Here is a 17,450-nt window from a genome sequence, read left to right as displayed (position 1 = left end):
TGCTAAAGCCCCGTCCATTCAGACTCACAGTGATCCTACAGGGCCGGGTAGAACTGCCCCTGAGGGGGTCCCAGGCTGTAACACTGCACTGGAGAAAAAGCCTCATCTTCCCCCTGAAGCGTGGCTGGTGATTTCAGACTGCAACCCAGTGTGCCCCCCACGGCCCCACCAGGGGGTTTCCAAAGGGACGACAGTAAACAGAGCGTGTGCCAGGGGACGTTCTATCAGGGGAGAAAGACTTAAAACACAAGCCTCCAGTCACATGATCAAAGAAAAGGAAGTTTCAGTTTTCTGTCTCCAAACTTCTGAAGGACTGAACTGAAAAAGACATAAAAAAAGAAAAATGCTTGGGCCTACTGTAATTGGGTGATTCTGACACGCAGGCATTATTGGAAATCAATGTGTTCTGGGCTCATGGACAGGCTAACCTTATATTTTAATTTTATTAAAAACGTGGCATAGTGAGCATGCTACTGCAAGGTCAGCAACTCAAAATCACTGCCCCTCTGGGGGAGCAAGAGGGAACTTTCTACTCCCATGACGACGCACAGCCTCTGAAACGCCCAAGGCCAGTGATGCTGGGTCCAGCAGGGTCGCTGCTATGAGTCGGCCAGGTCTCCATGATAGTCAGTCTTACCTGAGAGGAAACCTTTTACGCTTTTTAATCAACCGGTTAATATTTAAGGCCACTGCAGTTTAATATTTAAGCACCTTTTCTATGTAGGCAGCAAACTTAGAGCAACTTAGAACATAAAAATTGAAAATATCTCATCTCTTGCTGGACAGCTCTGAATTAATGAATACATCCCTGCTAGCTTCTCACGCTTTCTGCCTTAGAGAACACGTGTGAACGTATAATGAAAGACTTGTTATCCAAGACAGCAAGGCTGAGACACGTACAGCCATGTAGCCTAGTTCGGAGTTGCCAAGGAAAATATGTGACATTTATCTCTTTTTTTATGCTCTACGCTTGCTTCCTGTGTCGAACAAGTGTTTAAAGGTGATATGGGAGAACGACAAGGCTTTCCACTCCCTGAAGCAGCAAGAGTCTCGGAAACACACAAGGGCAGTTCAACCTGTCCTTTAGGGTCACTGGGCGTTGGCAGTGACTTCGATGGTAGTGACTTTATCATTTTCCAAAAGTGTGAACATTCCTTTCTAAATAAGTAGCAGGAGCTGTGAGACAGTTCATCAGGAGAGGAAACTGAGAGGATACAGGCTGTTAACTTCCTTTTGTCTAAGGTTTCTTTTGGAGAGGCCACCGCGTCTCAGGAAATTCAAAAGAACGCGAAACAAACCCCACTCCTGTCAAGTCAGCTCCTTCGCCCGACAGCCCCGTGCGTTAGAATCGAGCAGAGCCCGCGTGGTTTCGCTGGCTGCTGTCTTTACAAGGAGCCCTGCTGGCTCAGGGTGAAGAACCACCGAGCTGTTACCCCACAGGTCCACAGGTTCAAGCCTCCAGCCATTCTTGGGGAACCGGTGTGACAGCCTGCATCTGTGAGTCTCACCCTTGGAAACCCTAGGGTGGCCTCCTGCTCTGTTGGATTTGATTCCGCAGCAAGGGGGTTTTCGGACTGGGTCCCCAGTTTGCCAGGCCTTTATTCTGTGGAGCTCCAGTTGGGGGTCAGATGTGGAAGCTTGAGTTCAGCAGCAGCTCACAAACCACTTGTCCTCCCCGGTATCTTAAAGTGAACACAGGCCTTGTGGAAACTCACTGAGCCCTCCTGTGATTGATAAAAAATGGCCTCAAAATCACCCCATGAACTCAGCTGCCACCAGTTGATTCCGACGCCTAGCAACAGGGTAGAAATCACAACAATCGCTGTCGGACAGGGCAGAGCTGCCTCTGGAGATTTCTGAGACTGGAATTCTGTATGGGAATAGAAAGCCCCATCTTTTTCCCCTCTGAGTTGCCTATCGTTTTGAACTGCTGACCTTGTGGTTAGCTGTCCAGGGCATATGCATCACCATTAAACCCCCAGGGCTCCTAAAACCTGGCCTAAGGATATTATATAATGTCTAACTTAATGAATGTCAATGTTCCGTAATACTTTACAGTCAGTCTTGTTGTCCTTGACACAAATGCCAGCTCAGTCTAGTTTCTATACTTACACTTGCCTCTCTTTAAGTTTTTTTCCAACTCATCCTATTAGATTCTTCCAAACTTCTAGTGAAAAGTAAAAAGAAAAGGTAATTGACTCAAAAACAACAACAACAAAACAAAACAGAAAACAGTAGTTGAATCAGTCATAGGATCAAGTGTTTCACTGAGCATGAGAAATTTTTACTTCTGTATGTCAAAAATGACAGATAAATTAGAAGGGGAAAAGCTACCTCTAAGAATTAAGATTTTTTTAATTAATAAATCTTTTTATTGGGGCTCGTGAATTAAGATTTTACAACCAATTTGAAACTCACAAACTGTTAGGTCTCTCTCTCCGGGACTAGATTTCAGCCTCAGTCCTTGGCTCCCCGCGAGAAAGATTTCACACCGAAGCCGGGCTCATGATCCAAGTGAATTTAATGAGGGTTAAAAGAAGCTTCAGGTTTTACGCGGCACCCATAGGATTCCTTTGACCATGCGGCCTGGCAGCGACTGCCCCAGGTCACTCAAGGATCTCTCTCCTCCCACGAAGATGACCAGACCGCCCAAGCAAGACCCCTCTCCCTCTTGGTCCCTGCCTTTTCAAGGGTTCCCGGGGGAGGCATGGTGAACGACCCCAAGTCGATCCCATTGGCTGAATTGCAGTCACCTGGCCCAGGTGGGCTGCTCCAGGTGTAAGGCCCATCTGCATCCACCGGCGGGAAAATCCAGCTTTGGCCTTTGCTGGCTCTCCTGGGCATGCGGAAATGGACTTCCCAATTCCCTAGGCTAAGCTACCTAACATTCCCCCCTGAAGAGATATGGACCCAAATCTTTGGGTACTGGATGATGACATCTCTAGCTGCTTCCTGCTGACAAAGGGGCATAGTGGGGTTTTGGGTCCATACCCTTCCTACTCTGTTAGAAGGGGTTGTCCATTAAGAGCCCAGGATAGATAAGGTCGAGGTGGGTTTTGGAGGCGGTGGTCCTGGAGAAGGCACACTCGGTTTAGAGGCCTTTGTAACCTGAGAACTGGAAAACAAACAAACAAACAAACAACAGGTGAACAGCTTAAGTGAGACAAGGTAAGATTGTAAGGTGGCAGTGCCCTTGAAGCTAGGTTAGTGTCACAGACTTTGGTCATTGTAAACACAGGAACGGAGGGAAGGTATTCACTGGCCTGAAGGCTGTGAGGGGTCTGAGGTAGACTAAATGGACTTCCCAATTACCTAGGCTAAGCTACTTAACAAAACCACTGAGTGGAGGGGCATGGGGGTGGTGGCAGGAAGACCCTGGGCCCCCTGTAAATATTGTACAGAAAAAAATATATAGCATATTCCATTGAGTAGAGAGCATGATTGATTTGTGTGGGAAAGTCTGTAACTTTAAATGCACAGGTCTCCAAAGAAGTAATGAGAATGAAGAAACATATATAGACCAGTCGTATGATACAATTTACAACAAGAAGAATCTATTCAATCTCCCTTTTTTCGCCATTTTAATTTTTGTACATTTTTTTGTTTAAAAGAAAAGCATAATTACTACAAATTGCAAAAGACTAAAGGCAGGACTACGATAATGAATGACTCACTTCAGTCTGGAAATCAATCTCCATTTTTTTAATCTCTGGAAAAAAGAGACTTTGCATTGTCTCCTTAAAAAAGAAAAGAAAATTTTGTTGTATTTTACTTGCAAAGGTCTTGCAAAGATGAAAGTCTAAAGACTGTTTTGTCATCTGCAAGAAAATTCACACAGCTGAAGCGGGTGATAAGGAGATCATTGAAGTCAAGGTCAGTGGGTTAATCATCACCCAGTGAGGAACAAATTCAGTCCCCAGGGAGTCACATCCTGGCAGGTCCCCAGGTCGCATCCCCCATAGCAGTCAAGGTCCAAGCCCATGGAAAGTAATTATGACAGCCGTTGACTCGGGCCAAAAAGTGGTTGGTCCTTTTTGATAAACTGACTGGGTAGAAAGACAGTGTTTGATGACAAGCAATGAAATATGTATAAATCTTACTTTCAACAAGGCCTTTACTCCACTTGTGTAGTTTCTCTTTCCTGTTATGCGAGGGGGCTTCTAAACATTCAAGGGAAATTTCCACTATCTTTTCATTCCATTTTTCAGTAAACTCTTGGATGCCCTCCGAGTATTTCCATTTCTTTTATTTTTAAAACAAATGTGACACCAGCCTTATTGTGTTTATTTGCAACCATGACTACGACCACCACAACAAACCATTGTTAAAATATAAAAAGTAATACCAGCTGAATCCAGTTCAGACCTTCTCAGAAGGATCTGCATCAACAACATGTATCCCTTTAGGATTTCCATCAAAGCTGTCCCTTAAGATTTTCTTATTTAAAATTGTAAGCAAAACTGTTGAGAGATTTGACTAAACTTCATGCCACCTGCCTTACTTATTCTGCAGTCTCACTTCTCCATCCTGGGAGGCCCTCACCAAGACCATTGGGTCTTCAGAGTGACATCTTTGCTTTGTAACACTTTGAACACATTCAATCTGCTTTTGTAACAGATTTTCCCAAGGCAACACATCCTTTGATTTCTTGATTGCTGGTGCCATGGTTTGATTGTGGATGAAGTATTCATACCTGACAAGATTGATTAAAATTTTTTTTAAAAATTTTTAATTGATTAAAATTTTAAGATGACTCACATTTGAGTCAATGCCTCTCAATTAATATATTGATATTATATTAATTATTAATGTAATTAATATATATTAATTATGCCTGTTGTCCTGATTGATGAGCCCTGATAGTATAGTTGTTATGAATTGGACTGTGATCCACAAGGTCAGCAGTTCGAAACCACCATCATTTCCAAAGTAGAAAGAGAAAGCTTTCCAAACCCATAATGAGTTACAGCCTTGGGAACCCACTGGGGCCATTCTGCCATGTTCTATGAGGTTTCTGTGAGCCAGCATCGACTAGATGGCAATGAGTTTGGGTTTTATTATATGCCTTATCTCTCTCTCAAGTTATTCATTAATTCATTCACTCAACTGGTTGATAATTTAATTATAAGCAGCTTTAGCACGTGCCCTTAAATATGATTAGTGAAAAGATAAAAAAGACTTTGGGGAGAGGAGTGAATCCTTCCAGGACTGTCTATCCGAGGTTGGAAGCAAGAGTGGGAGCCAGTCCAGTGCAGGGCTAAGGGTCGAGAACATAGAACTGCATGGATAAAGTTCTGAGGCGGGAAAGCGTAGAGAATATTCCAGAAGCTCAGTGCTGCTAAGTAAGTGGAGAGGGTGCCACTAGGTGAGTTTGGAAGGCTTGCTGGGCTTTGCTAAGGGGCTTAAAGGGAGAAGTGTGTGTTAAGCAAGTGAGTTTTAAAATTTTAAGATGGCTTCATTCCCACCCCCCCAAAGAAATGACTTGTTAAAATTAAACAAATAAATAACAAGAAGGCTTCACAAGCCGTGTGGACCACGGACCGAATAGGGGCTGCTTTCCCCACCTCTGAGCTTCTTGAACTCTCAAGAAGGGCCTGCAAACTAACTGCCCCCTGAAACCAGATGGAACCGGGTCACACCCCGCTTAGCATGCTACAGTCACGTCACCTGCAAGATAAGGTTTATATCCTTTCAATAGCAGGTTCACTTTGTGCTGTACAAAGGACTTTTGCAAGATGGGTGGGAAATTTTAATTATCTCTTAGTTCCATTTTTTCCATGAACTTCTGAAGCCCTCTCTATGACCTGTTTCAGACTTGCCATTCACTATAAAACACCTGCTACGTCGGCCCAGAAATGATTCCCCAAAAGGCCTGGGCTTAGACACTTTCCTGCTTCTCTGTCTCTCATTCCTCCTCCTCCTTCAAGATCAGCTCAAGAGCCACGTTCTCTCAGAAGCCGTTCCTGGTGCCCACTAATCTAGCTCCCTCTTTTCCTGGGCTGTGCAGTGCTGCAGCCCCCTCTGTGCTAGCACACCATGCACAGGATCTTCCCCCATGGGAGGGGCGGTAACCAAGGCAGTATGCACATCTCTGTGACACCTCCTATCCACTCTCACTACATATTGACAGCTTTGCCCCCTTTGTCACTTGTACTCTGATAATTCTACATGGAAGGTCCTCTATCATCACAACTAACGATTCAAATCCTGTAATAATCTGCTTTTTATATAGGTGCTCTTGTGGCACAGTGGTGCCCTGGGGTGTAGTGGTTATGCGTCAGGCTGTGATCTGCATGATTGGCAGTTTGAAACCACCAACAGCTCTGAGGAAGAAAGACAAGATTTTCTATTCCCATAAACAGTTACAGTCTCGGAGTTCCACATGGGGCCACTATGAGTCGATTCACTGTCAGTGAGTTTTGGTTATGGCCCAGTAGTGGATCACTCAGGTGCTAACTGAAAGCTCAGCTATTTAAACCTACCCACTGAACCAACCAGCCCCTCTGGGGAGAGAGGCATGGCAGTCTGCTTTCATAAAGACAACAGCCTTGGAAGAAACCTTATCGGGCAGTCCAGTAAGGTTGCAATTAGAATCAGGTCAATAAGAATGGGTTTGGTTTGGTGCTGGGATGTTGCATTCATGTACAGCACCTTACAGAGTCGATTATAGTTAAGTAATATGCCCTTCTCCACGGCAGCCCTGTGAAGATACGGTACAACATGGAACTAACAAAGAGGTTGGGTTTATTGTGCTAAAGAGATGGCTTCACTTTGGGGGAGATGAGCTGGCACACTGGGCCAGCTTGGGTCTGATACCTCTCTATATATGTGGTGCATTTCGGCCCCTTGGTTCTGATACCTCTATACATGGTACATTTATAATATATGACCACCTTGCTGGCCCGTTTGGTCCAAAGATTATTAGGAAAAATGCATTTCTTAACTCTAAATTTTGCATGTGGGGATTTATTTGCTTATTGTCCATTACTTTCTGGATCTATAGTTTTAAAATGTTGACTGGTCAGTTTTAAATTTTAGGGATTTGGGGATGGTCTCTTTGTGGCCTGGCATTTGACCAGTTTTTGTAAATGCTTTGTAGATGTAAATATGTGAATAAGATGAGAGATCCCTTTTCATACAGCAACAACTTTTATGCTGACATCGTCAAGCTGAATAATCATATTCAATTCTGACCTTTGATAGCCTTTGATCAGTGTTTAAAAATCTACTTTATTAAAGACAGACATATATTAAAGTTCCCAAGCATAATTGGCGTCTTGATAATTGTTATGCTACAAACAGGCATTGCTTTATATATTGCTGTGCTGTTATTTAATACATAGGAATGTATTATAGTTGAAAAACTATGATTGTATCATTTATCAATATAAAATTTTCACCTTACAATCTCTTTAGCCAGCCGATTATAGTATAACTTAAACCTTTAAAAAACAGATGCTCCTCATTTATTATTTGTTAATTCTTGTATTTTTAACTTCATTTTAGATGTGTCTCATAAAATGCTTTGAGTTTCCTTTATTTTAAGCTCCGCTTTAAAACTTTGTCTTGTAGTACCAAGGCTTTACTCATTAATGGATTATAATGTCAACTAATCGCTGTTAATTTTTCTTTTTTTATGCTTTTCTGATATTTTCATTTTGTTTCTTTCCCACAACGCGATCTATATTTTGCCCTTTTAAATCAAATTCATGTAATAGATTTGATTCCATAATCTCTTTTATCTCTTTTTAACATGTGAGCCCATTTTTCCCCTTTTATCCCTACAGTATTAAGAATAAAGTTTGTATTGGGTATTTTGAAATGACAAGCCTTTTTTAATGACATCTTTTGTTAGTAATGCTGGGATATTTAGTGATACTACAATTTAATCTTTTTTTATTCTGACTTAGTCATGGAAAATGGAAACTCTGGTATTAAAACAAGAACTATATAGAGGCAGATTTTCACTATGAAACAAAGCTGAAGCTCAAATGCAAATGGTGTGACTTTCGCAGTGTGGGAATCATCGTTGACATTCAAAATTAATCAAAAATAATCTTGCTCCCCTTCCCATCCCCCCTGGGTGCACAGAGGAGAGACGATTTTTTTCCTGCTCCGGGAAACATTTACAGCCTTGGAGGAGCAGGTCTCCTTTGCCCTGAAATATCACTATGGGTGGGAATCTCCTTAATGGCAGTGGATTTGGTTGGTTTTCTGTTTTTTAAACTTCATGTCACCGTTTCTTAAATTATCCAGTAGGTGGCACCACATAGCTGAAGTCTGAGGACCTGAGCTCACTCCAAAACACCACCTCACTGGTGTGGAGTCTGACCCTGTGACCCCCATAGGGCAGAGTAAAACTGCCTCTGTGGGTGTCCCAAACTGTTACTCTGCGGGAAGAGAAAGCCTCATCTTTTTTCCTGTGGAGTGGCTGTTGGATTTGAACTGGGGCCTTGTGGTTAGCAGCCCGATACGTAACCAATTAGGCCACAACAAGGCCTCAGAATTTTAAAAAGCAAAAGTCAACATTGAGCCTTGAGCACAATAGGAAAATAAAAGGCACATATTTTAAAAACCAGTGTTTACAATGCTTATATATGCATTTCTACATATATCTATTGCAATTGCTAAATTAAAAAAATTCTAAGCAACTCTCTGACACTGCCACCTCTTAAAAAAACAAATCAAAACACCCTGCAGGTTGAAAACACAACTCCAGAACGATCTAAGTCTGTTCGCAGCCTGGTTGCTGGAGATGGACTTCCAGGCACACCGGGGTTTGGATCCGTGTTGTGTACCTCTCTCCTATAACAATCTCAAGGCGATGATGCTTGGTAGATGCCCTGGTGGCTTAGTGTCTGTGCATTGGGCTGCCAACCTGCAGGCTGGCCATTTGAACCCACCAGCTGCTCCTTGGAAGAGAGATAAGCAGCCTTGAAAAGATCTCCAGCCTCTGAGTCCCAGGGAGCATTTCGACTCTACCCTATAAGCTTGATAGGAGTCAGAATTGACTCAATAGTCTTGGGGAGTGGGGTATGTTCGTTTGGGTTTGGTTTGACTTAGGAGGGGAAAGGAGCTATCCGAAGGAAAAATTAAACGCAAACCAAGAAAAACAAGCTCACTGTCCTGGACCTGATTCCATTGAGCAACTCTGCAGGGCAGAGTCGAACTGCTCCTTTGGGTTTCTACTAAATCCACGAGCGTTACAGAGCTGCCTCAGAAGTTGTGTTGAAAGGAACTATAAAACACGTCTCCTTTGCTCCTGAAGCCTTTTGTCAGCTAACATGGGAATGATGGTTTTTATAGCTGCAGCCACCAAGAGGCTGGCATAAGACAGAGCTGATAGACGGCTGTGGTCTGTGACCATTGTATTTCAGCATCGCAGTTCAGGAGGGCACGCAAGGTCACTGCGCACTTGCAGAGTGCCAGCGCAGATGTAATTTTTAATTCCCATTTAAGCACCCCAAATCCTTTGGAATAGGTCACCCCCTCTTACAGAAGATACAAGAACCAGCTCAGGAGGTGTAAGCATCATTCACAGACACACAACAACTAAGGGGCAAGGCTGTCCTTGGACCCCAGGAGTCCGTAATTCTCTTCCCAGGACCATTCGGACAAAGTCCCACAACAGGGGTTTAGCTTGAGGTCGATGTGAAAGGCTGGTGGGAAACAGATGGGCCGATACCAGGAAGGATCCTAGATGGGAAGAGATGGTGAACTTGGAATGATAATTAAAGAAAAGATAATAAGGGGCTACTTACGGAGGTGTGTCATGAATCGGGGAATCAACAAGCAAAGAGGAGGCACCCAGGAAAGGTTACCCTCTCCAGGCCTGAAGGGGCTGAGCGAGCAGGTGAGGGCAGACGTGACGAGAAGGGTGCGGTGTGAACAGTGAAAGCTGTTGCCTTCCGACAAACCAGGTCCCCCCTTGCAGCTGTGGCAACAGTTGGAGGACTGACCACTCAACTTCATCCTGGCGGCGAGAGAATGGAATGTAGGGGTATGAGAAATGAACCCATCCTTCACCTCCGGTCCCCAGTGCCTGTCGATTTTCAAGGCACAGAGAAGAAAGAAGAAACGAACTATTTGGAGGCAAAAAGTGGAGAGCCACGCTTCCTACAGGGAGCCTAAGCTTCACCCGCCGTCTCCCAGGAGTTGAAGCCCCTTCATGAAGGCTTGGTTGGGCAGCCTACCATGTGGAGAGCTGATCCAGGGTCTGGGGAGATGGACTTGAATATTGTTGTTTCCCAATGCCTTTGCATCCTAGTGACACGATTGGGCAGGGTAGAACTGCCCCTGTGAGTTTCCGAGAATGTAATTCTTTCTGGAAGTAGAAAGCCTTGTGTGGGCGTCTCCTGTGTGAAATGGCTGGTGGTTTTGAACTGCTGGCCTTACCATTTAGCAGCCCAAAGATGGTAACCACTGCGCCATCACGGCTGGAAGTGCTAGAAGTCCTAGCAAGGGATGGATCCAAAGTTGATACTCCGTTGTAAGCCTGTGTTGTGTCACATCCCCATTGCCATGAAGTCGTGACCCTGTGCGTGTCATGGTAGAACTGGGCTGCAGAGGGTTTGCGAAGAGATTTTAGAAGTAGATCCACCAGACCTTTTTCCAGAAGCAGTTCTGGGTGGGCTCAAACTTCCACTCTTAACTGCTTTCGCCACCCAAGAGCTCCTTCATTTCACACAAACTCATGCGCCCTGGTGATATCATGGGTGATGTGTTAGGCTGCTAGTCATGCGGTCAGCCTTTTGAAACCACCAGCAGCTCCCAGCGAGAAAGATGAGGCTTTCTACTCCCATAAAGAGTTATAGTCTCAGAAACTCGTGGGGAGGACAGGCCAGGGGGTGGGATTGGGGGTTGGGGCTGGTCCTACCTTGTCTCATTGTATAGCTGTGAGTCCGAATCAACTCTATTCCATTGAGTTTGGAGTTTGGGAGGGATGTTAATTATTCATCTGAGAAGACTCCACTAGCCAGCTGGACGAGGGCTGATGGGAGGGAAGGAAGGAGGGGCGAGCGCGGGTGTTGTGTGGATGCTGGTTGCCGATGGCCGAGGGGACCAAGCTGTGTGGCGTTCACCGGGCTCCCCTGTGTTCCAGTGACCTATGGGATGGTGAGCTCCAGCGTGTACTACTACAACCGGGTCATGTCACAGCTCTTCATCGACTCCCCGCTGTCCAAGACGGAGAACGGCAACTTTAAAACGCTCTCCTCCATGGAAGACTTTTGGAAGGTATTTACAATTCACTGTGCGAGGGTCCTTACCACCAAAAAGTACGGTTGGTTTGCCGCCTTCTGTGCGTGTCAGTGGTATCTGCAGGGCCTGCTGGTCCTCAGCGTGGCCTGAGAGGTGCTAGCTTACGCGGTGCGTGGTTCCTGCCAGAGAAGGGAAACGCATGTGTTTCTCACTGCCGTGAGGAGCCACAGGGAAGTGGTAAGGACCCCAAAACCCCGGAACTCAGAGCCGTCCCATGGAGTGCTGGCCCTCGCCAGCCTCGTTCTGTAGAGTCAAGTCCCTACTCTCCCAGAAGCACTAAGGGCTTACATGCTAATGACCACATGGGCGGGAGGAAGCTAGTTCACCGGTGCAATACAGTCCATCATTCACCGATTCAGTACATTTTTGTGGCGTGTCTGCTGGGACACTTAGTCCAGGAGCAGAGTTGTGAAATGTTCACTGTTGCTTTGTGGGTGGATGTCTAGTTGTTTTGTTTGTTTGTTGACTCTTGGTTGATGACTGTATGGACCCCTTAGCTTCTTGAATGGTACCTAATGAGCCCTAGCCACAGCCATACCCATCGTCTGTCAAAATAATGAGATTGTATGTAAAATTCCACACAACCCCTTCCCAAATTGTCATGAGCCTGCTTAACCTCAACCTGGCAGCAAGCAGCGAATAAATGCCCCTGGCTTGTGGACACAGGTAGTAAGACCATCAGAGAGGAAATTAGAAAGGAAACCATTCTCTGGTGCAATACTCTGGTGAAATAATGTTAGGCCAAGATGGTGATTTAAGAGAGAAGAACTGAGTCACAGGTACTTAGTAACAAAAATATGGCTGACTTTTCAAAGCACACTGAGCTGGCCAGATCAGTCCCTCTCCACGAATCATCTGAGGCGCGGAGAAATGACTGCAACTGGCTACCCCACAAGTTTATGCGGGTGTGGAACAGTAATAAGTGGGGTGTCCCACATATGCACGATCCCATGAAAATAAATGTCAAGATCTAAAAATGGGTGAATAGTGTTGGGCAATTCAACACAGAATAAAATAGTATGGATGATGAGTAGATCCACTAGGTAAAATAACAAACTGGATAGTCCATCAAAATGTATAATTCTTTCCTACAGTATACCCAAAAAGGGGGCAAAAGGACAAAGGTTATGGCTTATATAAGGGGCCTTCAGCCAGAGCATGGGGAAAAATCGATTTTATATATTTTTTTCCCTTTTAAGTGTGAGAGCTGTATTATGGCTATTCAGAATACATTGAAAAAAATCACGACACATTTCTGATATAAGGAATTGACACAAGGTTAAATCATAGTATTGGCGTGATTCACATGTTGTTCCAATAGTGCTTCAATCATTTAATGCACTTTTTGAAGTCCTCCATACCACTGTATAACAGCAACACAAAGAAAAAGAAGTCGTAAGTTCTAGTACCGCTTGAGTACAATGAAACATTTGGAACTAGCTCTCCAAATTCAAAATTTTAGGATGTTGGCTTCAAGTCCAGTCATTTGCCTGTTAGTGATGCTAAAGTTGCTGTTCTCCCCTAAGCTGGGTGAGTGGTGCCTGGGGTCTAAGCTGGGGAGCAGCTGCCGAAGTTCGAACAGTTGATATCTGTATGTCAAGAGAGGAGATTGAGGAGTTGGAAACAGAACTGGCCCAAAAAACAAGCCAAACGCAGAAGCGCTGCATGGAGCCTGGCCCCCATTACTGATCTGTGGCTCCAGGACGACTCAGTAGATGAGTCTAATCAAAAGGGGGCTAAGGGTGAGTGGGAGAGATTGTGGAACAGAGTTCAAAAGTCCAGACTTGCTGGAGCTGTTGAAATTGGAGGAACTCCCAAATCTCTTGTCGCAGAAAAAACAAACAAACAAAATGCAACATTCTTAAAGACTTGAGCTGAAATTATCCCCTGCAGTCATCTTTCAAGGAAACAGCAGTTAAGTTGAATAAGTAAGAAAGATTCACCTTGGACACTGCCTCTCATTAAAGAACTACCTGCCCTTGAACAGAGATGACAAGGTTAGAGGGAAACCCTTCAGTCCATGGTGGAGTCACAATCTGCTCAGCGAGCTGGAGCCTAGTGGTACACTATGAAGAAGGGAACCACCACCCTGGAGCTGCCTTGGATGGGTGTATGCCCTGTGTGTGGGAGCCCTCGTGGCATAGCGGGTTATGTGGGTTATGTGCTGAGCTGCTCACCACAAGGTTAGCAGTTCAAAACCACCAGCCGCTCCATGGGAAAAGGATGAGGCTTTCTACTCGCATACAGATTTAGTCTGGGAAACCCATGGGGGCAGTTCTACTCTGACTAGGAATCAGAATCGACGTGATGGTGGTGAGTTTGGTTTTTGGTGTGTGTGTGCTTTCACCAAAAATCGTAAGACAAAAACCCTCTTGGTTCATCTCCAAACATGTTTAGAACCGTGGTTGTATTGCCTTTCCTACTTTAGTAAGGGAGAATCGAGTTCATCATGTGTGTATTTACACGCCCTCTTCCTTGTGGCCCTCGAATAAAAGTCCAAGTTGCCATATATTAAATCGCCCTTCTGTGCACAGCGCACTGAGGGTGCAAAGATGGATTGCACAGCGTCAGGGACCCTGGCCGAGAGGCCTCACAGCAGACAATGGAGAAATAGGAGCCAAACCCAAGGCTTTCTGGTAATAAAGCCCCCTCTTGCCAAGCGATTGGCCATTCAAGCATTCCAGGTGGAAGCCAGGGCACATGCTGAGCCTGGCCCTTTCCAAAAGTGTTTCCTTTGCTTTCAGTTCGCAGAAGGCCCCTTGTTGGACGGACTGTACTGGAAGATGCAGCCCAGCAACACAACGGAAGTGGACAACCGAAGCTTCATTTACTACGAGAACCTGCTGTTAGGGGTACCGCGCTTACGGCAACTCAAAGTGCGAAACGGGTCCTGCTCCATCCCGCAGGACTTGCGGGATGAGATTAAAGAGTGCTACGACGTCTACTCTGTCGGTAGTGAAGACAGGGCTCCTTTTGGTCCTCGAAATGGAACCGCGTAAGTGTCTGGGTCCATGACTGCCCTTCTGCGCATTCGCTGCTTCTTTCACCGCCAAGCTGCTCCAGTGACTCTTCAGTGCGTAGGTTTCAGGACTTAGCCAAGTAGGCCTCTGGTTTCTCTTGTTCTCTCAACTCTGTACCCATTTCCGTTCCTGTCTGTAGACTTCGCCAAAGGCTCCATCCTGGGCCCTGTGTCTCATAAAAAGAAGTTATCTGATCCCTCAAGATGCTTAACCCTATTTTGATAGGTCCAGGAACATTTTCCTCGGGGTCTGAAGTTGAGCAGGGCCGGAAGAGCTGAACTGAGCTGCAGTCAGAGAAGTCAGTTAGGACACTGACCCAGAGGGAATGTGGCTGGGGAGACTTTCAGTCTTTTCCTGGGTGGCTGTCCTGGGTGCTGTCAGGCTCCCCCTGGCTCATAGCAGCCCTATGTCCATCCACCAGAAGGAAACGCTCCCCGGCCCTGCAGCCCTTCACAATAGTTGTTAGGTTGGGGCCCACTGTTGCAGCCACTGGGCCAACCCGTCCCATTGAGGGGCTTTCTCATTTTTTTCCACTGACCCTCTACTTTCCCAAGCGTGCCTGGGACTGGTCTCTCTTGATAGCATGTCCAAAGTGAGGGAGGGAGATGGACGTTGTCTTGACACGCTCCCGTCTGAGGCCCCCTCCAAGACTGATTTGTCTGTGCGCTTGCAGGCCGTGGCACTTTCAGTGGTCTGCACCAGTGGTGTCGTCGTGCAAATGCATCCACGCCTCTCACATCATCCTTGCTTGTGGTCCAGCTTCCACATGCGTAGGAGGTAATTGGTAGTGCCATGGCTTGTGCAAGGCATGCCCTGGGCCTCTGCATGACAGCTTTGCTCTATTACAGTAAGATCAAGCCTAGGGAACAGAGCCCAGCTCCCCTGCCCTTTCTTTCCCCAGGAAGCAGACCTGGGCAAAGGTCAGGTTCATCAGGGCGGCTGCAGGAAACTTCTCGCTGTGGAAATCTTGCAGTTTTTGTGGACTTCGAGGAACTAGAGGGAGGACAAGGGCTGGAGAAATACTGAGTCACAGTAGGGGAGGAGGGGTGAAGTTTGTCCAGGTTTCAGGCCACAGAGAGGTACCTTCTGGAGGGTTCTCATCTAGGATGCAGCTATGCAGAGGAAGGCCAGTTGGGGGAAGGGGTGTGGCTGTGCACCCAGTCCTGTGGGGAGGGTAACTTTGCCAGGCTAAGCCTTTGTCATGCCCTGGGGTCACCTGCAGTAAGAGCTCTGGTAGCATAGTGGTTATGCGTTAGCTGCTACAGCCTTGTCAACCTATAGGGGGAGTTCTACTCTGTCCTACAGCCTTGCCACGGATCAGCCCGCTCAAAGACAGTGCATTTGCTTGTTGTTTTCTGAAAAAGAAAAAAAACGTATAGTTGGGTTTTTAGCCAGGAGCAGAAGGCTCAGCAACTAGGGCTTAAGTCTGGTTCAAGGAGTTTCTACTAGCTCTTTTGAGTGAAGCGGCTGATCACGATGCAGTTGTTGCCAGTATGCAATAAGCTTGCATGGCAGTGTCCCTGTCTGGTTGGAATAGCAGCCTTCCCGAAGGTGTGCTTATGACTGGAGTATGCATTTGTACATGTGCCCATTTGCAGGGTCGTTGTGTGTGCGTGCTCATGTGCACACGTGCGTAACCAGACTTCAGATCCTATCTAGTAAGGGAGCTCACTCATTCTTTTTAGAATTACCGCTGTTTTGATAAAGAAACTGAAGACCCTCTTGGGCTCTTCTAAGGAGCATGTCTGCGGCTTGAGGCTTGTTCCAAGGAGCCCTGGTGTCGCTGGGTGAGCATTGAGCCAGGTGGGCGGCGCGAACCTACCCACGGCTCTACTGACGGAGGAGCTGTCTGCTCCTGCAGAGACTGGCGCCTCCGAAAACCTACGCGGGGTTACTTTGAGTCAGAACTGCCTCATTCCGTGGCAGAGGATTTGGTTTGGGGGTTTTCGGAGGTGCGTCTTTGTGGTCCTGAACTGTCCTCAAAGCTTGCAGGCCCGGAGCACAGAAGAGAGTCCATGCGTGAGCTCATTTACCCCTCACCACACAACTGTGGACGGGGTTTCTCTCCAGTTTGTAGAACAAAGGGATTGAAGCTCACGTGGCCACGCTGTGGGATTGACCCCTGCTTCCCGGACTCCACAGTCCACTATTTCTTCCACACCAGTTTGGCGTGGTCCTGACCAGTTGGGCTGCTAACCTTGAGGTTAGTAGTTAGAAATCACCAGTTGCTGGGCAGGGACAAGATGAGGCATTCTACTCCCGTACAGAGTTCTAGTCTCAGAAGCTCACAGGGCCAGTTCTACCCTGTCTGATAGGGTCAGAATTGACTCAACGGCAGTGAGATGTTAGGTCTACCATGTTGATCAAGTGGCCTGAGGCTCCCAGCTCCCCACTAGGACACCAATTTCTGGACGACAGGGACCCCTAATGCCACCCAGATGCAGTGATTCTCTAGAAGTACTGGTCAGACGTCCCAGAGTCCTACTCCAAGCTGAGATTTGCTGCAGGGAAAGGATACCACACCCAATGGCCAAGGGCCAAGGAGCAAGGCTGACACACATTTCCAAGGACCCTTCCCAGTGGGCTCAGGCACCAAACCTGCCGCTATTTAGTTAATGCCAACTCCTACCTAGTGACCCTAGAGGACAGGATAGAGGAGTAGACGGCTCCTCATGGTTCCGAGAATGTAAATCTCTACGGGAGCAGACAGCCTTCTACTTGTCCTCACTGACCTCCCAGGGGTGGAGGGGGAAAGTGTGTCAAGGTTCAAGATGCCTCCTTCCCCTGATTAGAAGGCTCCAGCCCCAGGGCCCACGAAGGCCTGCAGGCCTGCCATAAAGAGGCCTCCAACTGCCAGTGCCCCTGCAGGAACACACAGGTGCAGCAAGTATGGCCAGTTGGGTGGAGGGGGTGGTGGTGGTGTTGGGTTGATGGGGGTCCCCAACACTTGAATAGGTCCTCAGGAGTGACTTTGCAATTGTGGGAACTATTAAAGACAGACAGACAGCGGTGCACAGGGGCTTCTCCTCCCATGTCAGGACTGAGAGAAGGGAGGCATTTTCCAATGGGGATCGATAATGGGGATTACAGATCTCTCAAAAGGCATACGCATAGTGCAGCCAACCTACAACCCCATCAATAAGTAATACCATATGAGGATAACATAATAGC

The 17,450-nt window shown here is 46.5% G+C and overlaps 1 protein-coding gene across 2 annotated transcripts in view; it reads left to right on the top strand.

The window, feature by feature from the left end:
• The window catches only part of PKD2 (polycystin 2, transient receptor potential cation channel), a 66,779-nt gene that overhangs the window by 17,832 nt on the left and 31,497 nt on the right, over nt 1-17,450 (top strand). For both annotated transcript variants that reach the window (XM_075544032.1, XM_075544031.1), the window contains exons 3-4: nt 11,102-11,235; nt 14,004-14,254. In XM_075544032.1, coding sequence (XP_075400147.1) covers nt 11,102-11,235; nt 14,004-14,254 — 385 coding nt within the window. The remainder of the gene's footprint in view (nt 1-11,101; nt 11,236-14,003; nt 14,255-17,450) is intronic.

This window comes from Tenrec ecaudatus, chromosome 3 (genome assembly GCF_050624435.1).
Source record: "Tenrec ecaudatus isolate mTenEca1 chromosome 3, mTenEca1.hap1, whole genome shotgun sequence".
Taxonomy (NCBI): Eukaryota; Metazoa; Chordata; class Mammalia; order Afrosoricida; family Tenrecidae; genus Tenrec; species Tenrec ecaudatus.
Note: the sequence above shows the minus strand (reverse complement) of the source record. Positions and strands in the feature narration are given on the sequence as shown.